We start from the raw sequence: 22199 nt of genomic DNA on the forward strand, positions 1-22199 counted from the left end.
GGATTCTGACAAAAGCAGCTTACTGGAGATTCTAAGACCCAGGTCTTTTGAGTGACGGATGTGTAAGAAGAAGAACACTGTTGCAAAGCGATGCCTGGTATTTCTCCTCCTTCTTCACTGCCCGAATCTCACAGGTGCTGTCCTAATGGTCATCGCAGTGACCGCTGCCCGTGTTGGGGTCTCTGTGGGCGTGAGTGTCATCAGCACATGAGCACAGAGGTCTGCAAAGTTGTGCAGACGGACCCCATCACTGTTGTGATGACTTCCGGACCCCTCACTCTCTCCCTGTGAAAACCTGAGTGATACATACCTGGGCGTTCACTCCGGCCGAATAGTGACCGTCGGCCTAGAAGACTTGGGGTTGCTTATGGGCCCTTTGTCCCAGCCGGGCTGCTGTGATGAGTGTCACCTCAGTGTGCTCAGGCCAGGCCGGGCCCTGGGTCCACGGGACCACCTGCATTCACCCACATGACCCGGGCTACTTGTGGGGGACACCCTGCTGGCCTGGGCAGGCTGTGGACTCCGCTGGTCCTGCAGGGAGAGCTCAGGCTGCAGCTCTGTTTCTGGACATTCCATCAAAGGCATGACGCACGCACATGGTCAGCGGGGCTGTCGCCCCTGAAAGCGCCGAGGATTTCCAGCGGATTTCTGCGAGGCCCGAGAGCGCCCGCCAGCCCCTCTCGGTGCTGAGGGCTCGGTAGCGCCCTCTCTGAAGTGCTCTGTGCACTTTTACTGTAATTTTATTAAAACACAGGATGTAAAGCCTGAGGGCGGTGCAGACACACAGCCCAGCAGGACTGGCATGGCCCCGCCTGCCTCCCTCCCCTCCCCAGTCTGGGGCAGGAGCCGCTGTGGGTCTCCACATGGGCAGGGATAGGGCTAGGGGGGCGAGGTTCTGGCCTCTGCACCCCCTGACCTCCCAGAGGCCAGGGAACCACACAACCAGGACGAAGAGGCCAGGCTGGAGAGCTGCACCTGACTTCTCGTCTCTGAAGCAGAGGGTTGGCTCAGGCAAACACGAGGAAGTCTATCTCTCTGAAGGTTTTCCTGATCATGGGCATGTGGTGGTCAGCAGCCCTTGCTTGTATTTGGAGAGCCGAGAAATGGGCTGGAAGCTGCATCACCGGCCGCTTGCCCAGGCTTCAGATGAGCTGCCCGGGAGTAAGGTAGGGTCTCTGAAGTTCCGTCTACTCCCAGGGAGGCTCTGTTGTCCAGCGACGCTGCCCAGGACCAGGGTGCAGCTTGGTTGCTGTAAGTGTGTTCAAGCTGGTTTTAGAAAAGGCAGAGGAACCAGAGATCAAATTGCCAACATCTGCTGGATCATCGAAAAAGCAAGAGAGTTCCAGAAGAACATCTATTTCTGCTTTATTGACTATGCCAAAGCCTTTGACTGTGTGGATCACAATAAACTGTGGAAAATTCTGAAAGAGATGGGAATACCAGACCACCTGACCTGCCTCTTGAGAAATCTGTATGCAGGTCAAGAAGCAACAGTTAGAACTGGACATGGAACAACAGACTGGTTCCATATAGGAAAAGGAGTACGTCAAGGCTGTATATTGTCACCCTGCTTATTTAACTTATATGCAGAGTACATCATGAGAAATGCTGGTCTGGAGGAAGCACAAGCTGGAATCAAGATTGCCGGGAGAAATATCAATAACCTCAGATATGCAGATGACACCACCCTTATGGCAGAAAGCAAAGAAAAACTAAATAGCCTCTTGATGAAAGTGAAGGAGGAGAGTGAAAAAGTTAGGTTAAAACTCAACATTCAGAAAACTAAGATCATGGCATCCGGTCCCATCACATCATGGCAAATAGATGGGGAAACAGTGGAAACAGTGGCTGATTTTATTTTTTGGGGGCTCCAAAATCACTGCAGATGGTGACTGCAGCCATGAAATGAAAAGACGCTTGCTCCTTGGAAGGAAAGTTATGACCAACCTAGACAGCATATTAAAAAGCAGAGACATTACTTTGCCAACAAAGGTCCGTCTAGTCAAGGCTATGGTTTTTCCAATGGTCATGTATGGATGTGAGAGTTTGACCATAAAGAAAGCTGAGCACCGAAGAATTGATGCTTTTGAACTGTGGTGTTGGAGAAGACTCTTGAGAGTCCCTTGGACTGCAAGGAGATCCACCCAGTCCATCCTAAAGGATATCAGCCCTGGGTGTTCATTGGAAGGACTGATGCTGAAGCTGAAACTCCAATCCTTTGCCCACCTGATGCAAAGAGCTGACTCATTTGAAAAGACCCTGATGCTGAGAAAGATTGAAGGCAGGAGGAGAAGGGGACGACAGAGGATGAGATGGCTGGATGGCATCAACAACTCAATAGACATGGGTTTGGGTAAACTCCAGGAGTTGGAGATGGACAGGGAGGCCTGGTGTGCTGCAGTCCATGGGGTTGCAAAGAGTTGGACATGACTGAGCAACTGAACTGAACTGAAGTGAAATCAGTGTTGACCTTCCAGCATTTTCTTCAGCAAAAAGAGTCTTTCCATGGGGGAGTCTGCAGGCGTGTGATGTGTGTGCCTGTGTGCACAGGTTCACATACATGTGTATATGTGGGCATGCACCTCTGTGTGGGGAGGTTGCATGTGTGTCCTGTAAGAACATATGTACGTGTGTGTGTGCATATGTGTGTGTGTGTCTCTTCTGCCAGGTCCTTTTGGCTAGGCCTGTCTCCTTGCTTCCTGACACGTCTCATCAGACTCCTTGCACCCACAGGCAGGCTCTGAGATGCCTGTTACACGTGTGGTTCCAGGACGGTTTAATCATGCTAGCGCTTGTCCCTTGCAGAAGCCCTCCCCAGGCTTGTTGGCCTTAACCTTCCACAGTGTTCTCCCAGGTCTGATGTTAGACGCACCCTCTTGATGAAAGCAGACACAAGAGGTGGGGCTGTTGCTCTCATGTTCAAACCAGGATCAGAAATACAACAGAACTTTGTGAAATATTGTGAAAAAAAGAAAACCTTCCCTGTTTGCTTTAGCAACACCTGTGTCATCCAAGAGTTCTTCGGGGGAGCTGGGCGGGCACAGCACGGCCTCAGCCGTCCCCTTCCTGCAAAGGTCAAGGCCAAATTTCACGCAAAGGGACCCCGAGACCACTTTCACTGGGAGCTGGTGTGATGCACGGATGGTCACGGTGGTCAGTCATCACAGAGCCGGTTCTGATCGGTTGTTTCCTAGATAAGCATTGTCAGAAACGTCTGAACACTTTCATATGTTTGTGCTATAGTTTGCACTTTATCTTTTTACTTTAGGCCTTGGCCACCCCAATTATGCACCCTGGGTTTTGCTGTCTAATTTGTTTCTGTCTTTGTGCGTTTACAATGATAATACGTATTTAAAATAGACACTCAGCCCCTTTCTCCTCGGCTCTGAGCCGCGCCCTCTGGTCGAGGGGTGGCGTGGGCGCCTGCTGTGGTGTAGCCCGCTGGCCGGCGGCAGGTGGGCAGACGAGGGGCCTCGGCGGCATCCTGCCGGTCCTGTGCCGCAGCCCGGCTCTGCATCATTTATGCAAAGAACGCCGCGGCACAGAGTTCTCAGTTTCTCTGAGTCTGGCCTTCAAAATGACAGGTTGGTAAAGTACTACAACTTTTGAAATACAAGATCTGCTTCATTCGCTGCCAATAAAGTAAGAAGCCAGTCACCCTCGGGCTAGCATTCTGCGGCTGCTACCAACAGTGGCTTCCTCGTCAGCCTTGTTTGTTCCGACCCCGGCCTGGTCCGTGCAGGCCCCGTGCTGGCCACGGGGGCCCAGCAGAGAGAATGCTGTGTCCCCAGAAGGCTGACCCCCCCATGCTCAAAACCACCACACACAGTTACCCTGCTAGGTGCAGAGTCAGCAGGTCTGTTGACCAGAAAATTACTCAGTGTAGCCTCTCCATAGATTTCATAGATGGACTGTAAGTAATTCCATATCCCCTTGAGTTTCTTCCTCAGTAAGGAGCTGGCTGGGGGGCTCTCTCTGGGGTGAGGACTCACCTAGGAAGAATTAAAGGAACATGATCCCCTTTCTTCAGGGTCATGTTTCAGCATCGTCCTGTGTGTGTGATGGACAGGGGCCCCCCAAGAAGAGCGCTGAGGCTTGGGGCGGTCCAGCTCAGGACTGTCTGTAAACTTCAGTGCCCTGACCTCATTCTGGCCGAGCCTCCTTGGGTCCTTGTGACTGTTCTTCTCCAAAATTCTTCTGCATGAAACAGGCAGCAAATCTGTCTCTTCCCATAATCGCTTAATCCGATCTTGAGTGATTGTAGCAAAGTAGGAAATGATTTGCTTCCTGTTTAAAGGACAGCATCATTAGAAATGACCACTATAAAACGTGGCTGTTTATTTCTGGTTTAGAGCAAGTGCTGCATTGTGACAGTCTCTGTGACCAATGTATCCTGATGCATAGACACGTTTGTGATCCCCTTGGAAAAGGAATATCTGTTACTTTGCAACTGAGAGAAAACAGTGAGCACAATGAGACAACACACACCAGGCAGCTGGCCCCATACTTCAGTAGGATAGAAGCGGTGGGCTGCTGTTGAGACCCTTCTCAAGAGAGCAGCCGCTGCGCCTGACTTAGACGTCCGGGATGCGGCGGGGCGAGCAGGTGGTCCGGGCTAGTGGCGCCCTGGTTTGGTGGGCAGATAGAGGCTTGCTCTCGGGGATGGGCCCTGCAATTCCCACTGCACAGTCCTCCTGGCTCCCCATGCCTGGGCGTCGGCCATGTGCTGGCATAAACCGGAACTTAACGCTCTGTCCACGTGAGAGGTTTGAGAACTCCCCGATTAGTGGCAAACACACAAGCTTTTGAAGCTGGCATCGGAGACGGGAGGGTTCTTTGGTCGATGTATGTGTTTTTGCTGTGGTCCGTGAGAGTTCAGCTGTTGGGAGTAATCTGTAACTTGTCTGGACCCTCGTGGAGAGCTTGCAGGCTGGGAACACATATCACTTTTCCTTTTAGACAGTCAAACCACAGGTTATACTAAAAAAATGAGGACAGAAGTCCAGCACAGCAGTGTTTTCTCCTCAGCAAAAACATAGGCTGCATTAAAACCACATGTTGCTGAGTGCTGGCAAGAATGCAGATCACGACATGAGGCCTGAGCCCGCATGGACGCACCCCCCAGCGCACAGGCCCATTTTGCCGAGGGGCGCCCCCGGCGGCGCTTGCTCAGGGTCCTAGATGAGGGCCCCCAGCAGCAGCATCTGTGCTCAGACCCGGCACCGCGGGACAGGAGCCTGAGCCCCGAGCTGGGGCCCAGATGGCGTCTCGTTGTAGCCAGGAGATTTTACTCCCAGGCAAGCAGAGAGTCACCCGCTAAAAATGCTGGGCGGTGGACACGTTTGAAGCAGTATCTCTCAGCGTCCAGAGGGCCTTTCAGACCTAGACAACTTGTAATTTAAATCTGGAAACACTTAAGAAAAATGGGGAAAGCCATTCTTTTCAACTTGTGAGATTCAAGGGAGTTACGTGGGCTGGCGTAACTCTGGTGTAAGCCCTGTGCGTGGGGTGCGGGCCCTGGGCGGGAGGCTGGTGGGAGCGGCCCCGGGGGCGGCCTTCTCCACGGTGGACACAGACTCAGCCAGCCTGCAGTCCTGGGAAGATGCGCCCTTCCTGGGGCTCAGCCCAGCCCCCCGTAACTCGCGCCAGGCTTCCGAGACGAGCGTCAGGGGTGAGCAGGCTCTGGTGCCCAGCTCGGATGGAGCAGGTGAGTGGGTACTGCCTTCCTCACCGAGACCCGGTCCCCACAGCGAGTCTTGGAGGCTGCGTTTCCTGACGCCTCCGTCCGGAGCTGGGTGGGGGCTGCCCAGTCCTTCCCTTTTCTGCTAGTTTATGGGGTCCCGGGGTATCCTCCCAAGGAACAGGAGGAACCTCGTGTTTTCTATCCAGCCATCACACTGGATATCTCACTGCGAATGTGTGGAAGTCTGTGCTCAGTGAGCAAGGAGGCCTGATAAAGATATTTGACCCTTTAATCTGACTTATTGTTTGATTTTCCACTCGAGGTTGGAAGCACAGGAGCTGGTGTCGCTCTGAGATCATAAGAAACCCAGATGCAGAGGAAGAGCCTGCGGGGTGGACAAGGGTGGATGCAGATGGGGCTGGCCCCTGGGCTGCAGCCACGGGCCAGACGGTCTGTGCCCCCGGGGGGCCTGCCCTCCCACGCCCGGGCCAGCGTCCCTGGGCTGATTCTCACCGTAGCTCTCAGACGTGGCCCCCACGTGGCACACGGCCTGGCCGTGCACTCCGGAGGAGGTCCTTGGGTCCTGGAGTCTTGTCCGTGGCCCGTGGGGGTACCAGCAGACTTCCGCTGCCCAGAAAGTAGCGTCTGCTTTTCACCACAGTCAAGCCTGGTGGCTTTTCGGAGCCTCGGCCTCCTGGCTCCCTGGACGTGGAGGACACCCCACTCTTCCCGCCAGGTCTGGCCTCCCCTCAGGGACCCTGGTGCCCTGACAGGTGCCCGCCTGCAGCCACCCGCCCTGTGAGGCCCCTGCAGGTCAGCCACTCACGTGCTGCCTCTGCTGGGCGTCTTCAGGGGCCTGACCACCGCTCTGCCCTGTGCCTCCCTGCAGACGTGTCCAGGTGCGTGGCCGAGAGGAAGTACACCCAGGAGCAGGCCCGCCGGGAGCTGCAGCAGGTGTTCATCCCGGAATGCAACGATGACGGCACCTACAGCCAGGTGGGGCCTCCCTGGGGACGGCTCCTCCCTTCCCCCTCAGGGCGCTGGCTCCCTCCTGAGAGCAGGCGCTCCTGTCCTGGGGAGCGGATGGGGTCTCACCGGCCAGCTCATGGCAGAGATCCCAGCCGCAGTGTGATGTCGTTTCTGAAGGGGCACACGCCAGATCCCAGGTCAGGGTCACATGTACTGTCTGCCTTTCCTGGGGTCACCAGGAACAGGTCATATTATCATTGTCATTTTGTATTAAAGGAAATGAATTCCTGAGATGCCCTGCTGACTGACGTATTAGCTTCTGATAGGAAAAAAGCAAACAAGATAGGATCTGCCCCGAGCCAGCCAATAGTACAGGCTTCCCTGGGGGCTCAGCTGGTAAAGAATCAGCCCGCAGTGCGGGAGACCTGGGTTCCATCCCTGGGTTGGGAAGATCCCCTGGAGAAGGGAACGGCTACCCACTCCAGTGCTCTGGCCTGGAGAATTCCATGAACTGTACAGTCCGTGGGGTCACAGAGAGTCAGACACGACTGGGCGACTTTACTCTAGATTTCTTCCAACAGTGTGAATTCTGTGCATTTTTTTACAGCAATCTCTTGACCTTTGGAAGACTCAGGGAGGAGAGGGAGAGACAGAGCGAGGCTGGAGCTGCGGGTGGAGCCCACGCAGGCTGGCTCGGGGGGGGACAGAGCATCTCACTGGCAGCCGGACATGTCTCCTGTACCCAGCTCCGCCTCGGGCCGATGGGCAGGCTGGGAGCAGGCGTCCTGGCTGCTCAGGGCCTTGGACCCCCTCTCGTAAGAGGAGGGCTGGTGGGGGCTCAGACACTGAGCAGCCATGGGCCGGCAGCAGCAGCGTCCGGTGCAAACACCCCCGGCTCCTTTCCTCCCCCAGACCCGGGTCCAGGGCACTGCGGGGCCCCTTGCCAGGTGTCCAGACGCAGCCCTCAGGAGGCCCGGGCGCCCCCGCGGGCACTGACCGCCCCGTCTGTCCTTCCCCCCCAGGTCCAGTGCCACAGCTACACGGGGTACTGCTGGTGCGTGACGCCCAACGGGAGGCCCGTCAGCGGCACCGCCGTGGCCCACAAGACGCCCCGCTGCCCCGGTAGGTCTCACGCAACGTGTGCGGCGAGCCTGCCGCCGACGCCGCTGGCCGTGGGCTGGCGGTCTTACTAATGCCCCGTACTCAGCGAGCCTGCCGCCGACGCCACTGGCCGTGTGCTGACGGTCTTATTAATGTCTGCTCGTAACCGCAAAGGAAGTCAGTTTAGGTGGGATTATGGGGAATATCGGGATACATCTGCGTCACTGGACAAAGCCCAAAATATTATGAGGCCTTTGTTTTCAAGAAAGCTTAAACGAATGGAAGATCTGGTTCTGAACCACCATAGGTTACAGCAATTCGGGACTCGTAATTTTTAGGAGTGGCCGCGAGGACTGTGGTCAACAGCAGAAATGATCAAATGTTTTCGTTGGCTGAAAGAAGCGAGCCTTTCTGGGTTTGTATGTATATGATTGCAAAGAAAAAGCAGATCATTCTTCACAGATCCCTTTCCAGATGGTTTGTTTGTGTTATTTTATTACTCATAAGTGGACTTGATGTACCGAAGGTAATAATCCTGGTGGGAGAATAATCTATAAAAGGGCCTGTTTTCCATTAATATTTTACCAAAATGTTATAAATGATTCAGATCATTTTTATTTGAAAATGGTCTGCAGCTTGAGTTTTGATTAATTGGTGACGGAGACCTGTCAGATCATTTCCCAAGACATTTCATGATCTATGTGTCGCAACTACACTGGCTTAAATTTACTAAGGAAAAACACATGTTATGTAACAATACAAAACATCTTCCTGAATTTCTACAGACAATATTTAGGCATTTGTACGTAGAGTTTACTTTCAGGCCTCTTTTCTGTTTGAAGAGCAGGCATCTTATAATTAGAAATTCTGCCCATGGTTCAGATGTTTATACCAGGAGCCAAGTCACTGGTCAGAACTCATAACTGCTCCACCATGATGACACACGCAATTAACAGTAACACAAAACCTAATATTTCAAGCGACTGGTCATCACTTAAAAGCCAGAGGGTGTGCATAATGTGGAATTAAAATATATTTATTTTTAAAACTGTTTTGTCATCCAATACCTAAAAATTGCTGAAAATATGTTTTTAGTGAGCTAATATTTGCACCTAATAATTCTTTTACAAACTCATGGAGTAAATGAAAGAGAAAAAAAATTAGCGTAATGAGTTGGCCTCTGTGTCCCTCAGTCTGAAAGATGCTTGCAAATGCTTATTTCATTTCCACCAGGTACCAGCATTTTGAGTCGTGTTGAGCCTTATTTTATGAAGGAGAAAGCAGAAGACTTACCTGTTTCTGTGATGTTACTGACACCTTTTGAAAACTTAAGTAGTGTCTGAAAGCACTTTCTTAGAAAACCATGAGCAAAGTTGGCCGGGTTTCTTATGATTTCCCTGTAATACTTCATTTCTAGAATCAAAACACCTACTGTTCACTCACATTGATTTTTCCAACCAGGTAGCAGCCACATTTTACTGTGTAGAAATGTTCCATTTTTTTCACTGTCCATGTGGATTTTTTGGTTCAAGGGATGGGTATGGAAGTGAGATTCTTCCATTTTGCTTTGAATCTGGTGTTTATTGCGTGGAAAATGCCTCGGAGGCAGGGAGGGGGTGTCTCTGAGGACACGTGTGGTGTGGTGGGGCAGGCTCCTTGGAGACCTGGTTCCTCCTTGTAGAAGCACCTTCCTTTTCACTTCTGTGGCTTGGTTTTACAGCTTGGCCAGAGTTATGAAAAAATTCTATTAATCCCCAGCTGTATGCATGCTTTTATTCTGCAGAAACGTGGGCGGGGGAAGCAGGTGCCTGTGCTCAGAACATGTGTGGAGACCGTGCAGGGGAGTTTTGGGAGCACGGATTGCACACACACGCACAGTTTATGATGGGCTTTTGCATGATGTAGCAGGGCTTCTTCCCAACTGTAGATGCCTCCTCACCAATCACGTGGAAGAATGTGGTGATGGGCATCACTTTGCTGAGACTGTTTGACACCATGCGTGCCCGCTGGTCAGGCTCCATCCGCACACCCCGGGAGCCATCCTCGTTCCTTCCCTGGCTGACACCGGCTCTGGTTGGCATGCCTGGCACACTCTGTACAGGGAAGATGTCATTTCTGTCCAGTTTATTATAATCAGGTAAACGCCAGCATTCAACAGTGGTCTTTGGCCCTGGAGTTCACACCACGCTTTACCATAGAAACACTTCCTCTAGAAATTTAAAGATCAGAAAAAGGTATTAAAACAGCAGTAAGCACTAATGGTCGCTGAGAATGCATGTGTGTGTGTTATGAATTGGTGCAAACAGATGTGGCGGCAGCCTGTGAGGGGGGTGGGGAAGGTCCACTCATGGCTGATTGTGGTGGAGCAGAGGGGCCCGCCTGCCGCATCCCCCGGCCCACTCCTCCCCGAAAGACCTTCAAAGCAAGGATTCTTTTATTTCACAGTTGTGTGTCTTTAAGTCATTAATGCAAAGCCCCCAGATTCCTATGAATCAATAAGAAAACTGGAATAATGAGTCAATCTAGCAGAAAAAGTCAGAAGTCTTGAATAGTCAGCATTTGATAAATGAGGAAACCCTAAGGACCATCACTCAGTTGGTAAAGAATCCAACTGCAATTCGGGAGACCCGGGTTCAATCCCTGGGTGGGAAGATCCCCTGGAGACGGGGAAGGCTACCCACTCCAGTATTCTGACCTAGAGAATTCCATGGACTGTGTAGTCCATGGGGTCACAAAGTCAGACATGACTGAGTGACTTCCAAAAAAAAAAACGACCGGTGAGCAGAGGAAGAGATGCTTGGGCTCATTAGTATCGACCAGGGAGCTGCTCACCGGCCTCCTGGGAGACTCTGAATGCAGGGAGGGAGCTACTCCCCCCAACCACGGTGACTCCTCGTGACCCTGGGATCCCTCACCCACCTTCATAAGCTTCCGTAAGTCAGCTCACTTCCTTGCCTGCTGTCAGTCAGGAGCTGATGGATAATTGCACAGATTTTCAGGAGTGGATGACCAGCCTTGTCATTCCTTCTGGCTGTGGACTCATGACTGTCAATGGAGCTCAAGCTGCAGGAGGCAGAGGGCTTCCCTGGAGAGAAATCAGCCCCTTTGGCCCCTGTGGACACCTGCTTCCTGGGGACGGAGCCATTCACGGGGTGAGACCCCTGAGGACGTGATCAGAGCCGTCCCTTCAGCGAATCGTGGTGGTCCTTCCCATGGGTCTTGTCCTTTAGAGAACACTCACTCCTCCTCCCTCCCTGGAAGCCCACTCCTCATTTCTTATTGATGACCACCTCCGAGAGCAGCGTTCACCAAGCGTTTGCTGGGCCAGGCGCCCACCTCTGCTCATAGCTCTGCTGACACCCCTGTTGGGGGCCTGGGAGTTCTATGCAGAAGCTGCAGGCACTCAGGGAGGGGAAGGCTCACCGTCCAGGAGAACGAGGCTGGGGGGAGACGTCTGCAGGAGGTGGTGGAAAAGGGGCGTGTTGGCTGGCACAGGAAAGGGGCAGAACGGTTTCTCTCCCAGTGCTTATCAGCAAGATCAAACCAGTCCCTCCTAAAGGAAATCAACCCTGAATAGTCATTGGAAGGACTGATGCTGAAGCTGAAGCTCCAGTACTTAAAGCTTTGGCCAACTGATGTGAAGAGCTGACTCACTGGAAAAGACCCTGATGCTGGGAAAGATTGGAGGCAGGAGGAGAAGGGGACGACAGAGGATGAAATGGTTGGATGGCATCAACAACTCGATGGACATGAGTTTGAGCAAGCTCCGGGAGATGGTGATGGACAGGGAGGCCTGGCGTGCTGCAGTTTACGGGGTCGCGAAGAGTCGGACAGGCCTCCCTGGGGGCTCAGATGGTAAAGAATCTGCCTGCAGTTCAGGCTTAGTCCCTGGGTTGGGAAGATCCCTGGAGGAGGAAATGACAACCCCGTCCAGTATTCCTGCCTGGAGAATCCCATGGACAGAGGAGCCTGGTGGGCTACGTCCGTGGGGTCGCAAAGCATCGGACACGACTGAGCGGCTGAACAATAACTGCCTGTCCCGCACCACGTTTGCTCCTGAGTTGGGCGGGGAACATGAGGAGGGCGGAAGGCCTTCCCTTCTTCTGGGCCAGCAGCCAGTGACCCTGAGAGGCATTCAGGACCGAAGGCTGCTGTTTCAGCTGCATCCAGACGCACCCCCAGCCTCGCCTGGCCTGACAGCAGGTGGTCCTGCTTGAGGCTTGGAGATGGTTCCCCCAGCCCTGCTGGTTAGCCCCCGGGTCTGCAGGTCCGGGGCTGGGGGGCGTTGCTTGCTCCAGGGATGCTCAGAAAGGTCACGGCCACCCCCAGGGAACCCACTGAGTCTTCCTCCATCCTTGGTGCTGCTGCAGGGCTGGGTCTCTGGGTCTCCACGTGGGCACAGCTGACCTGTAGTTACTCTGTAGGAGTTTTCTCTTGTTCTTCCTTCTGAAGGTTTGAAGGTGCACATTGCTGGGGGCAGGAGATGAGTTTAAAAACAAAGGGCTTCCTTCCGAGGGAGGATGTTTGTAGCTTGCTCCTTCTCGATTATTTGGAAATAGCTTCGGGGGTTGTAATCTCATCTTCCTCTGTAACAGCGCACCCGGGCCAAGAGCTTACTCCTGGCAGGAGTACAAAGCAGCTAAAGACGCTGGAAGGTGAGCCTACACGTAGGAGCTCTTCATGTTACAATAGCCAAAGGATCTCCCCGTGTAGCTCAGCTTGAGGTGTGTGTTTGAAGTAAGCCACTGCAGGTTGTGGAAGAGACGAGAAACACCCGTGACGGGGCTGGCGAGCCTGCCTTCACCACTGCCCACCCCTCTTTAAGCTGAGTCAGTTGTAGGGACAGTGTCTCCTGGGAAGTGGAAATCTTGTTCAACAGGCCATGGCCCCAAGGAATGTTTGAGGAGTTTTTCCTTCAAGTGTAGGGTTTTAATGATGGAAAGCCGCCTGTGAGTTTGCCCTGCTCACATGCATGCTGACCGCTGCTTCTCAGACCGGCTTTTGGAAAAAATGTGGCTTTTGGAAGACCCGCTTATGCCTGACAGAGAACCTTGGAGTAGATTGAATAGCTTTTCTATATATTATTTACATGAATTGCACTACAGTCTTTGGGCTTTCCCATCAAGCCTAAAGTTTTGGCCTCTACCTGAAATGGTAGAACTGCATGTTTGTATGAGTATCTTTTTGATTTCTGAAAGTTTTCACTTTATAAAGAGAAGCTGGGTTGTTGTTGGTTTTTTTTCATGAATGAATTTCCCTGGCACTAAATTAAGGGCCCTGCGTAGCTAAGGAACTTGAAAGAAACATCCAGAACAATTGAATTCCCCAATATTGAAATCAACAACACAGCTGTGCTTCTGAAGTGTCTCTTTACGAGAATTCAAGTGCACATTAAGTTGCTTGCTGAATGGAAAAGGTTACAGATCAGAGAGAACATTTTTTTTCCCCTCAAAATGGCTTTTTCTTCAGGCTTAACAATTCTCTTCCTGAAAAATGATAGTTGTCAAAATAAAATATTTCAATAGCTATTGGCAAGGAAATGTGAAAACAAACATCCGTAATAAGAAGTAGAAAATGGACTAAGAGGGGGGCCCGCTTTTCAAGTGGACGAGAGCCCCGGGGGTGGGGCGGGCTTTGCTGCCAGCCTCAGTGTACATTTCACTAATGAAGCCATATTTCAGAGAAAAATATACATTATTTTACCTTCTAACACCTACTGTTATGATGATTTTTGAAGTATTAGGAAATTAACCTCCAAGATGAGAAGAAAAATAGCAATTTGATATAGACAACATGAGCTACGCAAAATTTCCGATAAAAGTTCCAGATTGTGGAAATTTCAGAACACTGAAAAAATGTTTTAAAAATTAAGTCAAGCATTCAAGGGAAAGAGCACAGTGTGTGGCTATTGTGCCAAAGAAGACTGAGAAGCCCGTTTGAGAGTCAGCCTGTGGACCTCCTGCTGAGTGTCTGCCCAGCACCTGCCAGGAGGCAGCTCTGCTGGGGGCAACACGTCGGCCGGCCCGTGCCTGCTGCTGGTGCTGGGGGTGTCCATCTGTCTGTCTTTTCCTTTCCAGTTTAGGCTGCTTTTGCCTTATTTATCTACCTGATGGGCAACATTTTGGTATTATTATTTTTCCTCTCTGGAAAAATGTAATTACTGGTGTCTAATGGTTGGTTTGTATAATAATCTGCTCTATTATTGTATTGAATATTTCAGTATACACTTAATTTGGTGGCTCATTTATCATCACATCCTTCATTACGTTAAGAGTTCTCTATAAGTTGTCCTCTTCACACTTAGGCATAAATGGATTTTTCTTATATTTTTTTAATACTTAAGAAAACTTTATAAGTTAAACTAAAAGTCTTTTAGAACTCACTGGTCCCAGGCTCTATAACTCTATACAAAGGACAGTGGGTTATCTCTTCCAGAGGTATACCATATCTCTGAATTAAAAAAATGTATGTATTTTCCTGCTTTTTCTTTTTTTTTTACACAAACAGTACTTTTTTTTAAAACAGCACCTTTTAAATATCAATGGTCAAATGTTGGAAAGATTTATGAAACTATTGACCATGAATGACCTTTTTGCAGGAATGATACTAATGCTTGTTTTCCCTGGCCAGTGAAGCATGTAACATTGAGACATTAAAGTGGACCCTGATGGAAGGTAAATAAGAAATAATCTCTAATTTTTTTAAACTGTGATTTCCGTATTTCCTCTCTTACCATCTTGAGAAGGGCACTCTCAGATGGCGGACGTCAGGGCACTCAGCTCAGAGCTGAGCTCAGCGTCCCTTTTATCTGACGCTGTCTCACCAGGAATCCCAGCTACTCAAAGGCAGCATCACCAGGGAAGAGGGAAGACCCGAGATGGGGGAGCCCAGCCCCACAGCCTCTCCCCTTCGGGATGGGCTAGGCCTCCCTCCCGTCAGCTTCTCAGAGGCTCACTGTGGGGAAACAGGCCAACTTCGTTTGCATTCTGCATCCACAGAAGTGTAAAAACAGGACAACAGGAGACGTTGCGGTAGGTCGAGGGAGCCGCTGGGTCTTGACAGACAAGACCGAGACAAGTTATGGAAAGAGAAAGAATCCATTAATAACAATACTGTTAATACCAACAACTGCAGAGCGCTCAGGCCAAGCCCTTTTCCTTAGAGCTTTGGAACCCAAGTTTCAGTCCACAAAGAGCTGGATGACAGAATTTCTGATCCAGGGGGTCTGGAGGGGAGTCCGAAGTCCTGCCTTCTTGACCAGTTTCCAGGTGAGGACACTGGTCTCCTGGGCAGTGGGGCGCCTGCCCGAGAGCCCAACCTTGCCGTGACCCGTCCCCAGCTCTGGGTGAGGGACGTAGGGCCTAGCTCGGCTCTCCTCAAGGAGGCCTGACCGGTCCACTTGGCCCTGTCATGGTCCCACCACCAGGACGTGACCTGCGCTGAGCAGGAGGGTTGCCCCGAGTCCCTCAGGCATCTGGGAGGGAAGGTGCACTTCAGGCCAGCAGGTGATGCTGAGAAGGTGGGGGTGGCTGCAGGGGCTGCCCACGGCAGTGGGCAGAACTCACCCGGGGGCACCGGGTCCCTGGCGCGGGGCTGGTGGGCGGTCTGCAGTGTCCTGGCCCAGGAGCCCCTGCGTTGGCCCCAGAGAGGCATGCACCTTTGACCCGGGCTGGCATGCGGGGGTGAGCTCCGGAGGACGCTCCGTCCCCGGGGACGCCCACTTCAGGGTTGGCAGAGGGAGGAGGGCCCTGGCACCCACTCCAGCTCACCCTGCCTTTGCTGCCCTCTAGGCCAGGCTGCTCACCCACTGCCTGGCCGGGTCCACCTTCTCGGAGCCCTTCCCCCGCCTCTGGCCTTGGAGGGTGACCCCAGGTGACCCCGGGTCACAGCTGGGTCCCTGGAGTCTGTCTTCAAGGGTTTAGACTCTGGAGAGCAGGCTTTTGTATCAGGGGCTCTAGGGAGTGAAACTCTGGCTTCGTGGGTGACTTCTGCCAAGGGAGAAAGCTGGTGAGGATGCGAGTGGACATTGAAGGCATCTGAAAAGTGGGGTGGGGGGGTCACGGAACAGTGTCTCCCCTTACTTGGCTGGTGGGGTCCAGTCAGGCAAGGCCAGGGCAGCCCTCAGCCCTGGGGCTGCGCTGATGCTGCCTCGCAGGCAGCTGGAAGGCTCCGCGGTGCTCAGGTTTCCCGGCTCCTCCGCTGCTTTGACCCAAGCGTTCACCGAGCTGCACCCCCATCCGCTCTGGGAGGTCACTGGGGGGACGGAGCCACAGTGACCTGTCAGACGTCACCCTGGGCTGTCATCGTGCATGTTGGTCTGACTGCATGGAGGCCCCCAGCACCCCACAGAAGGCCTGCAGGAGGCAGGCTGCTCTCCAGGGACTCTGACTCTGACGCCGCCTCGGTGTCCAGCACCCACTCCTCCCCTGCGTGTTCCTGCCTCTGCGCTCCAGGCCCTGCGCCCGTCCGCAGCTGGGAGTGGGCGAGCGGGCCTGGGGTCAAACAGAGCTGTCAGAGCGCCCGGAGGTGTATGACCCTTCAGGCTGGGCTCAGGCCGTCCCCACGCTGGTGTCTGAGAGGCCGTGGTGCGGAGAGTCACCTGCCTGCCGTGTCCTCGCAGACAGAGGATGCGCAGAAGGACACAGACGTGGCAGAGACGCTTCTGGGCACCGGCTGTGCCCTGGGACCCTCTCCTCCCGGGCATATGGTGTGTGCCTCTCTGTCCTCTCTGCCTCGTGCCTTCCTCCTTCCCTTTTTCTCCAGGAGGTCCGCCCCGACTGCTCAGACCACATCAGCTCCTCCGTGGGCTAAAATTACCGGCACGGCCCCCAGCTCTGCCTTTACTGGTCAGTGACCTTGGGCTGTTAGGCCACTCTCGGGGTCTCAGCGTCCTCATCTAATGGGCCTAACGGGGGTACCCGCTTCAGGGTTGCTGTTGGCATTAGAGGACTTAGTGTGTGTGAAGTTGGTAGAATGATGACCAGCACACAACAGGAACTGTGCAGACATCCACCGGGTACCCCGGTCATGTGAGTAATTTCTAATGCCTTTCACTCCAAAGGAAATGGGACTTTTTGTGCGGTATCTGCTGAGCATGTTGAATGAGCCAATGAATGAAAGTGGTCACAGAGAGGCCGGTTCACACGGGTGTCCTGCCAGTGGCGGCACATTTTGGCCACTCACTCTGAGCGGAGACAGAGCTGCTCTTTGCTGTGAGTGGCTGTCACCCTCTTGATGCGCAGGATGTCCACACGTGGAGAGAGAGGCTTCGGGAGGAAAAACAGCACACAGACACCCGAGTGTCCTGGGATATTTTAAGGGAGCACTCACGGAGCCCTCTGCTGTATGTTGGTTTCTCTGCGGGCTTCTGGCCGCCTGAGAGGCAGGTCATCCCCACGCTGCCCTTTCAGAGATGAGGAGACTCAGCATCGGGCAGGCGGGCACACCTGCCAGGCACAGAGCTGGTGGGAGGCGAGGTCCGTCCGTCTCCCACACGCTTCCTGCTTCCCGCAACGCCCTGCCTCCCTCTCTCCCATGATCATTCTTGTCACCTGCATGGAATCCTGCCCGGAAAGTATGAGGAGGGCAGCCAGACAGCGCCTGGGACAAGGCAGGAGTTCCCACTCTGGAGGAAGGGCCTAGAAGGACGCTGAGACCGTGCTTAGGTGAAGAGCTTCATGGACCTCTGCTCCCAAGAGTCCAGGGTCGGCAGTCCCAGTGGGAAGAGAAGTGCTCGTCCAGAAGGGAAGGAAAGGGGAGCTGAGCCTCTCAGCTCTTCTAGTCCCCCTCCCTGCCTGTCCCCCTCCCCCCCATTTCCTCCCCCTCCCCCTCTCCTCCCCTCCCCCCTCCCTCCCTACATTCCTTCCTCCCTTTCTCTTCCTCTTTCTTTCCTTCTTTTGCTCATTCTTTCATTTTTCCTTCTTTCTTTTTCTTTCCTCCTTCCTTCCTTCCTTGCTCCCCCCTTTCTTCCTCTCTCCCTCTCTCTGGCTGCAGCAAAGCCACATGACGGTGTGACTCTGCTCCTGAGATTCCAGAAAGGGATAAATCATGCCGCTTGTTTAACTCCGCTCTGAAGGACCATCAATCGCCTGCTAAACAAGTGCCCGCCTGCAGTGCGCTGACCTCATTAAACCCTCTGACGGCTCCTCTGGCCGCACACATCACAGACCCTCCTCCCTTAGTCATTTCCAAAGTGCATTTAGTGCTTGTGAAAGGAGCTGTCTTGGACCACCAACTCTCTCAGCAAACGCTGCACCTCCTCGGGCTGTTTTGGCAGCACGCTGGCATTGCTGAGTGTAGCTGGATTTGAACCAAGGGCTCGGGGACTACAGGCTCATTATTCTTTTCCTGAACCATCGACGGCTCCTCACATTGTGTTTCTGTGGTTTTCTCCACCAGAAATGCATACAGTAATTGCTAAAAAAGCCACCCTTTTAAAATAGCGTTTAAATGGGATGAGATGTCACAAATGGAAGGAATTCAAAGATGCCCTTTGAAATAGGAATCTGAGGGGCAGAGGCTTCCTCTCTGAAGGCTCAGCCAACCAGTCGTGGTCTGCGGAGCTGTTTACTGCCGTCCACACTCGTGTTTCTAGGCCCCTTTTGCTGCACTTCCATCCTGGAATGTCACCTGCAAATTCTTCAGCAAATTCCTACCTCCAGAAAAACGTAGTGGAAGAAAAGAGTGGCTTTGTGGTTCTGGGTTCCTGGATTCCACTTTGCATTGCGGCTTTGCCATGAGGAGCGCAATGTTCAGCTGGCCCCGGGTCCTGGAGGACAGGGTACTGGGGAGCTGGGGCGGGGAGGGCGGGGAGGTCTTTCCGTCTAGAGGCAGCTGGACGGGAAATCAATTCCCCACTGGCCTCATCCCCCAGTCCTGTGCAACAAAATATTTGGAGTGGATTATCAAGGGACACTTGGTGCTGTGTTAAAATTATTTTCACCTCTTAAGAACAAGGTAGAATTAACTTCATGTGGATTTAAGTGAACACTGGTTGAATCTGGAGTGGTGGCTGATGAGAAAGCCATGAGACTGGTTGGTTCAGAGAGAGACAGGACGCCTGAGGGAGGGGATCTATACTTTCTAAATGTTGCCTTCAGACCTCAGATGCCCATCACATTATGAACCAGCAGCTTGGAGACTTCAGGCCCTAGATTACAAAAATATTATCTTGATTCAATTGAGACACTCCCTGGGGGTGGGGGTGGGACTTCCATTTATTATTTGGGATGTTTGCATTTAGCTCAGAATAGTCAAACCTACATAGTTGTATCCAGAAATATTATCGAAATATTGTCATTTCTCAGTCAGCACAAAAAAACATTTTTTGAGTCACGGGCTGCAGAAACACATGATAAAAATAAACGGATGACTAAGAAACTTAAGCCTGTTAACAAATCTGGATTTGTAGAGAGAGGGTACGAAGGGAGAAGCGGGCAAAGCGGGATCCTGGAAGCTCTGAGCGGCCACACAGGGAGCCCGCTTTGTGTCTCTGGGGATTCTCACCAGAGGGAAAGCCCTGTGGTTTGCCCCTGGAAAGCAGGTGATGTTTCACTGTGTGGTACCAGCCACCGCTGGGAAGTTGTGCAGGTAGATGGGCCAGGAAGATCCTGCTCCCTTTCATCTATCAACCAGGCTGCATTTCCGAGGGCCTGTGGTCCAGGCGTTCCGGAGGAGCAGCCTGGACGGGAGGGGAGCTGTGGCTCCTGCAGACCCACTCAGGCCACGTGAGGGTTCGCTGGGGAGTCCTGCTGCTTCCTGCAAACCTGCTGACGACGCTCGGCTGAGAGTGTGGGGGCCGACCCCGCAGCGCCTCTTCCGTCAGTGTTTGGGGGGTGAGCCGTGCCCCTGAGTTATGCCCTGTCCTTCAGGACCTCTGCCCATAGCCAGCTGCTCATGCATTCCCCACTACAGAACCATCATGCTTCCAAGACCAATGTCCTAAAGTTCATATCTTTAGTATAAATGCGGATCTGCATGTCAAATTCCAAATTGAAAAAACAAACAATGAATTTCCAGTTTTACTCCATGAGATGTTTTATCTGCATAGTCTAGCCTCACATATGACTAGGGTAATTCTGAATGACTCCTGGGTGGAATGTTCTGAAGTGGATGGGTAGATAAACTCCAGATGAATGTGGGACAGAACTTCTTTCTTCCTTGGAGTAGGTGTAATGATGATGAGGTGAAAATCTTGCTGCCGTAACAGTGTCCATCTAATGAGGAAGATAGGACAGCATCCCTATTCATAACATGAACCTTTTGGAGCAACATAATTGTTAACATGCTGTTATAAGTTACTGAGTTTACGTTCTATTTCCTGTTCTCCCCTTATGAAAAAATGGTTACTCAGTTTTCCATAAGTCAGAATTCAGCTAAAGCTAGGGTTTTTATTGATCTTTAGTTGCAGAACTTCTTACTGCTTTTTAAAAGTTTTTTAAAAATCTAATTCACTCTATTACCCCCACATGATGTATGTTAAAAAGGTTCTTATGATATTTTTCAGGTGAAGAAGCTGCTGTATTTCATACCTAGAGGGTCTCACATGCATCATGAGTCAGGCAGCCACAGAAGGAGGAGCTAATATCATTTCCTAGTTTTGGGCTGTGGTTTCAGATGACAGAGTCACCCAGGAGGTGACTGGGTAGCTTGTATATGTTAACTAGAAAGTGACAAAGCCCTGCAAATTAATCAAAATGGAATAAAATATCTGTGTTAACAGTTAGCGGTGACCATCTGAAGGCCAAGAATAATTTCACCCCCTATTGTCCCCTTTTAGGTTCCGTAAATGAAAAAGTTCCCCAGAGGGAAGGCACAGGAAAAACAGGTAACTATCTTAAAATGAACTTCCTTGGTGTTTTTTGACAGCAAATCTGATCTATGCCTTAAAATAGCCTCTCAATTTAAAACGTCAGCGTATATCAGTGACGGTGATATGTGAGAGCTGAAACAACCTGTTAATTATTATTTATTCAGCAAATGTTTATTCAGCCCTTACGATTGCTGGGACTTTGCAGGTGCCGGGCACGTGGCTCGTTGGGTGACCCACTTGTGTCCATGTCAGGCCTTCTCGGGGCTTGTGTTGGGACCACTTGAGGATGGAGTTAGCATCATCTCGGGTCCACACCTGGGCAGAGGACTCTGGGGCTGGTGTGAGACTCTAACATGGCAGTTGAGGGGGGCACTGATTGGGACATGTCTGCTGCTCCTCGTAAGAAACAAGGGGGCTTTTTCCATCTTTGACAGTCATCTCTTCTGGGATCAGTGCCCACAAGCACCAGATGGAATAGCGAGCGTTTCCTTTGGAAATCACCCGGCAGGTCCATCTCTCCTGGCCACGGCCTTTGCCCTTTCCTCATCTGGCATGGGCTTCCCTGGGGGCTCAGCTGGTGAAGAAGCCACCTGCAGTGCAGGAGACCTGGGTTCCATCCCTGGGTTGGGAAGATCCCCTGGAGAAGGGAAAGTCTACCCACTCCAGTATTCTGGCCTAGAGAATCCCATGGACTACAGTCCATGGGGTCGCAAAGAGTCAGACACGACTGAGCGACTTTCACTTTCACTTTTCAGCTGTTAGTCCCAGTGACACATTTTCTGTTTTCATCTGATATCAATCTGAATTCAGAATTTATTTTTAAGATGAAATAAAAATAATGTATTATCATCTTGGGCTACCACTTCCCAGGCTAGTGGTAAAGAATCTGCCTGCCAATTCAGGAGACATAAGAGATGTGGGTTCAGTCCCTGAAGAGGGAAGATCCTCTGGAGGAGGCCGTGGCAACCCCCTCCAGGATTCTTGCCTAGGAAATCCCATGGACAGAGAAGCCTGGAGGGCTGCAGTCCCTGGACTGCAAAGAGTTGGACACGATTGAAATGACTTAGCACACATGCTCCCATCTTAGGCACTTAGGGAGAGGGTTTCTGTTTAGGAAGGAAGGAGAAGTGATTACACAGTGTTGGGGTTTGAGTCTCTGAGATGCTGGGGGGCATGCTGCTGTATCTTAGAGAAGGGGAAGTGTAAATGTTCATGGTTAGAAACAATAATCAAATACTGAACGAATGACAGAGAGAAATACAATTTCAGGGGCTCCCTCACTCCTGCTCATGGTGATACAGGTCGATTCCACTGTGGATGTATTTTTTTAATCCCTCGGGAATTGGCCTGTGGGCTCAGAAACGGATTTAAGGAAAGAACACATTGCTTCTACTGAAGCCCCTTGATCTATAGATATGCCTGTCAGGGAAATACCAGAAATAAGTAGCAGAGCTGGTTTATCAGGGAAGTGAGATATTTGGCAACCTGTCCTGGAGGCAGAGTGTAGGGCACTGAGCTGTCCATGACTTTACATCGTTGTCTGAAGCTGAGTCCAGTAGGTGCGGAGGCTCCTTACACCAGGACAGGCTCTCGGGGGGGCCTGAGCAGGATGGTGGGTGCGGAGGGTCATGCTGT

The 22199-nt window shown here is 51.9% G+C and overlaps 1 protein-coding gene across 2 annotated transcripts in view; it reads left to right on the forward strand.

Moving 5' to 3' along the window:
• Positions 1–22199, forward strand: part of SMOC2 (SPARC related modular calcium binding 2) — a 162768-nt gene that overhangs the window by 59467 nt on the left and 81102 nt on the right. For both annotated transcript variants that reach the window (XM_043457456.1, XM_043457457.1), the window contains exons 3-5: positions 6573–6679; positions 7675–7774; positions 20532–20579. In XM_043457456.1, the coding sequence (XP_043313391.1) occupies positions 6573–6679; positions 7675–7774; positions 20532–20579 (255 nt within the window). The remainder of the gene's footprint in view (positions 1–6572; positions 6680–7674; positions 7775–20531; positions 20580–22199) is intronic.

This window comes from Cervus canadensis, chromosome 33 (assembly GCF_019320065.1).
Source record: "Cervus canadensis isolate Bull #8, Minnesota chromosome 33, ASM1932006v1, whole genome shotgun sequence".
Classification (NCBI taxonomy): Eukaryota; Metazoa; Chordata; class Mammalia; order Artiodactyla; family Cervidae; genus Cervus; species Cervus canadensis.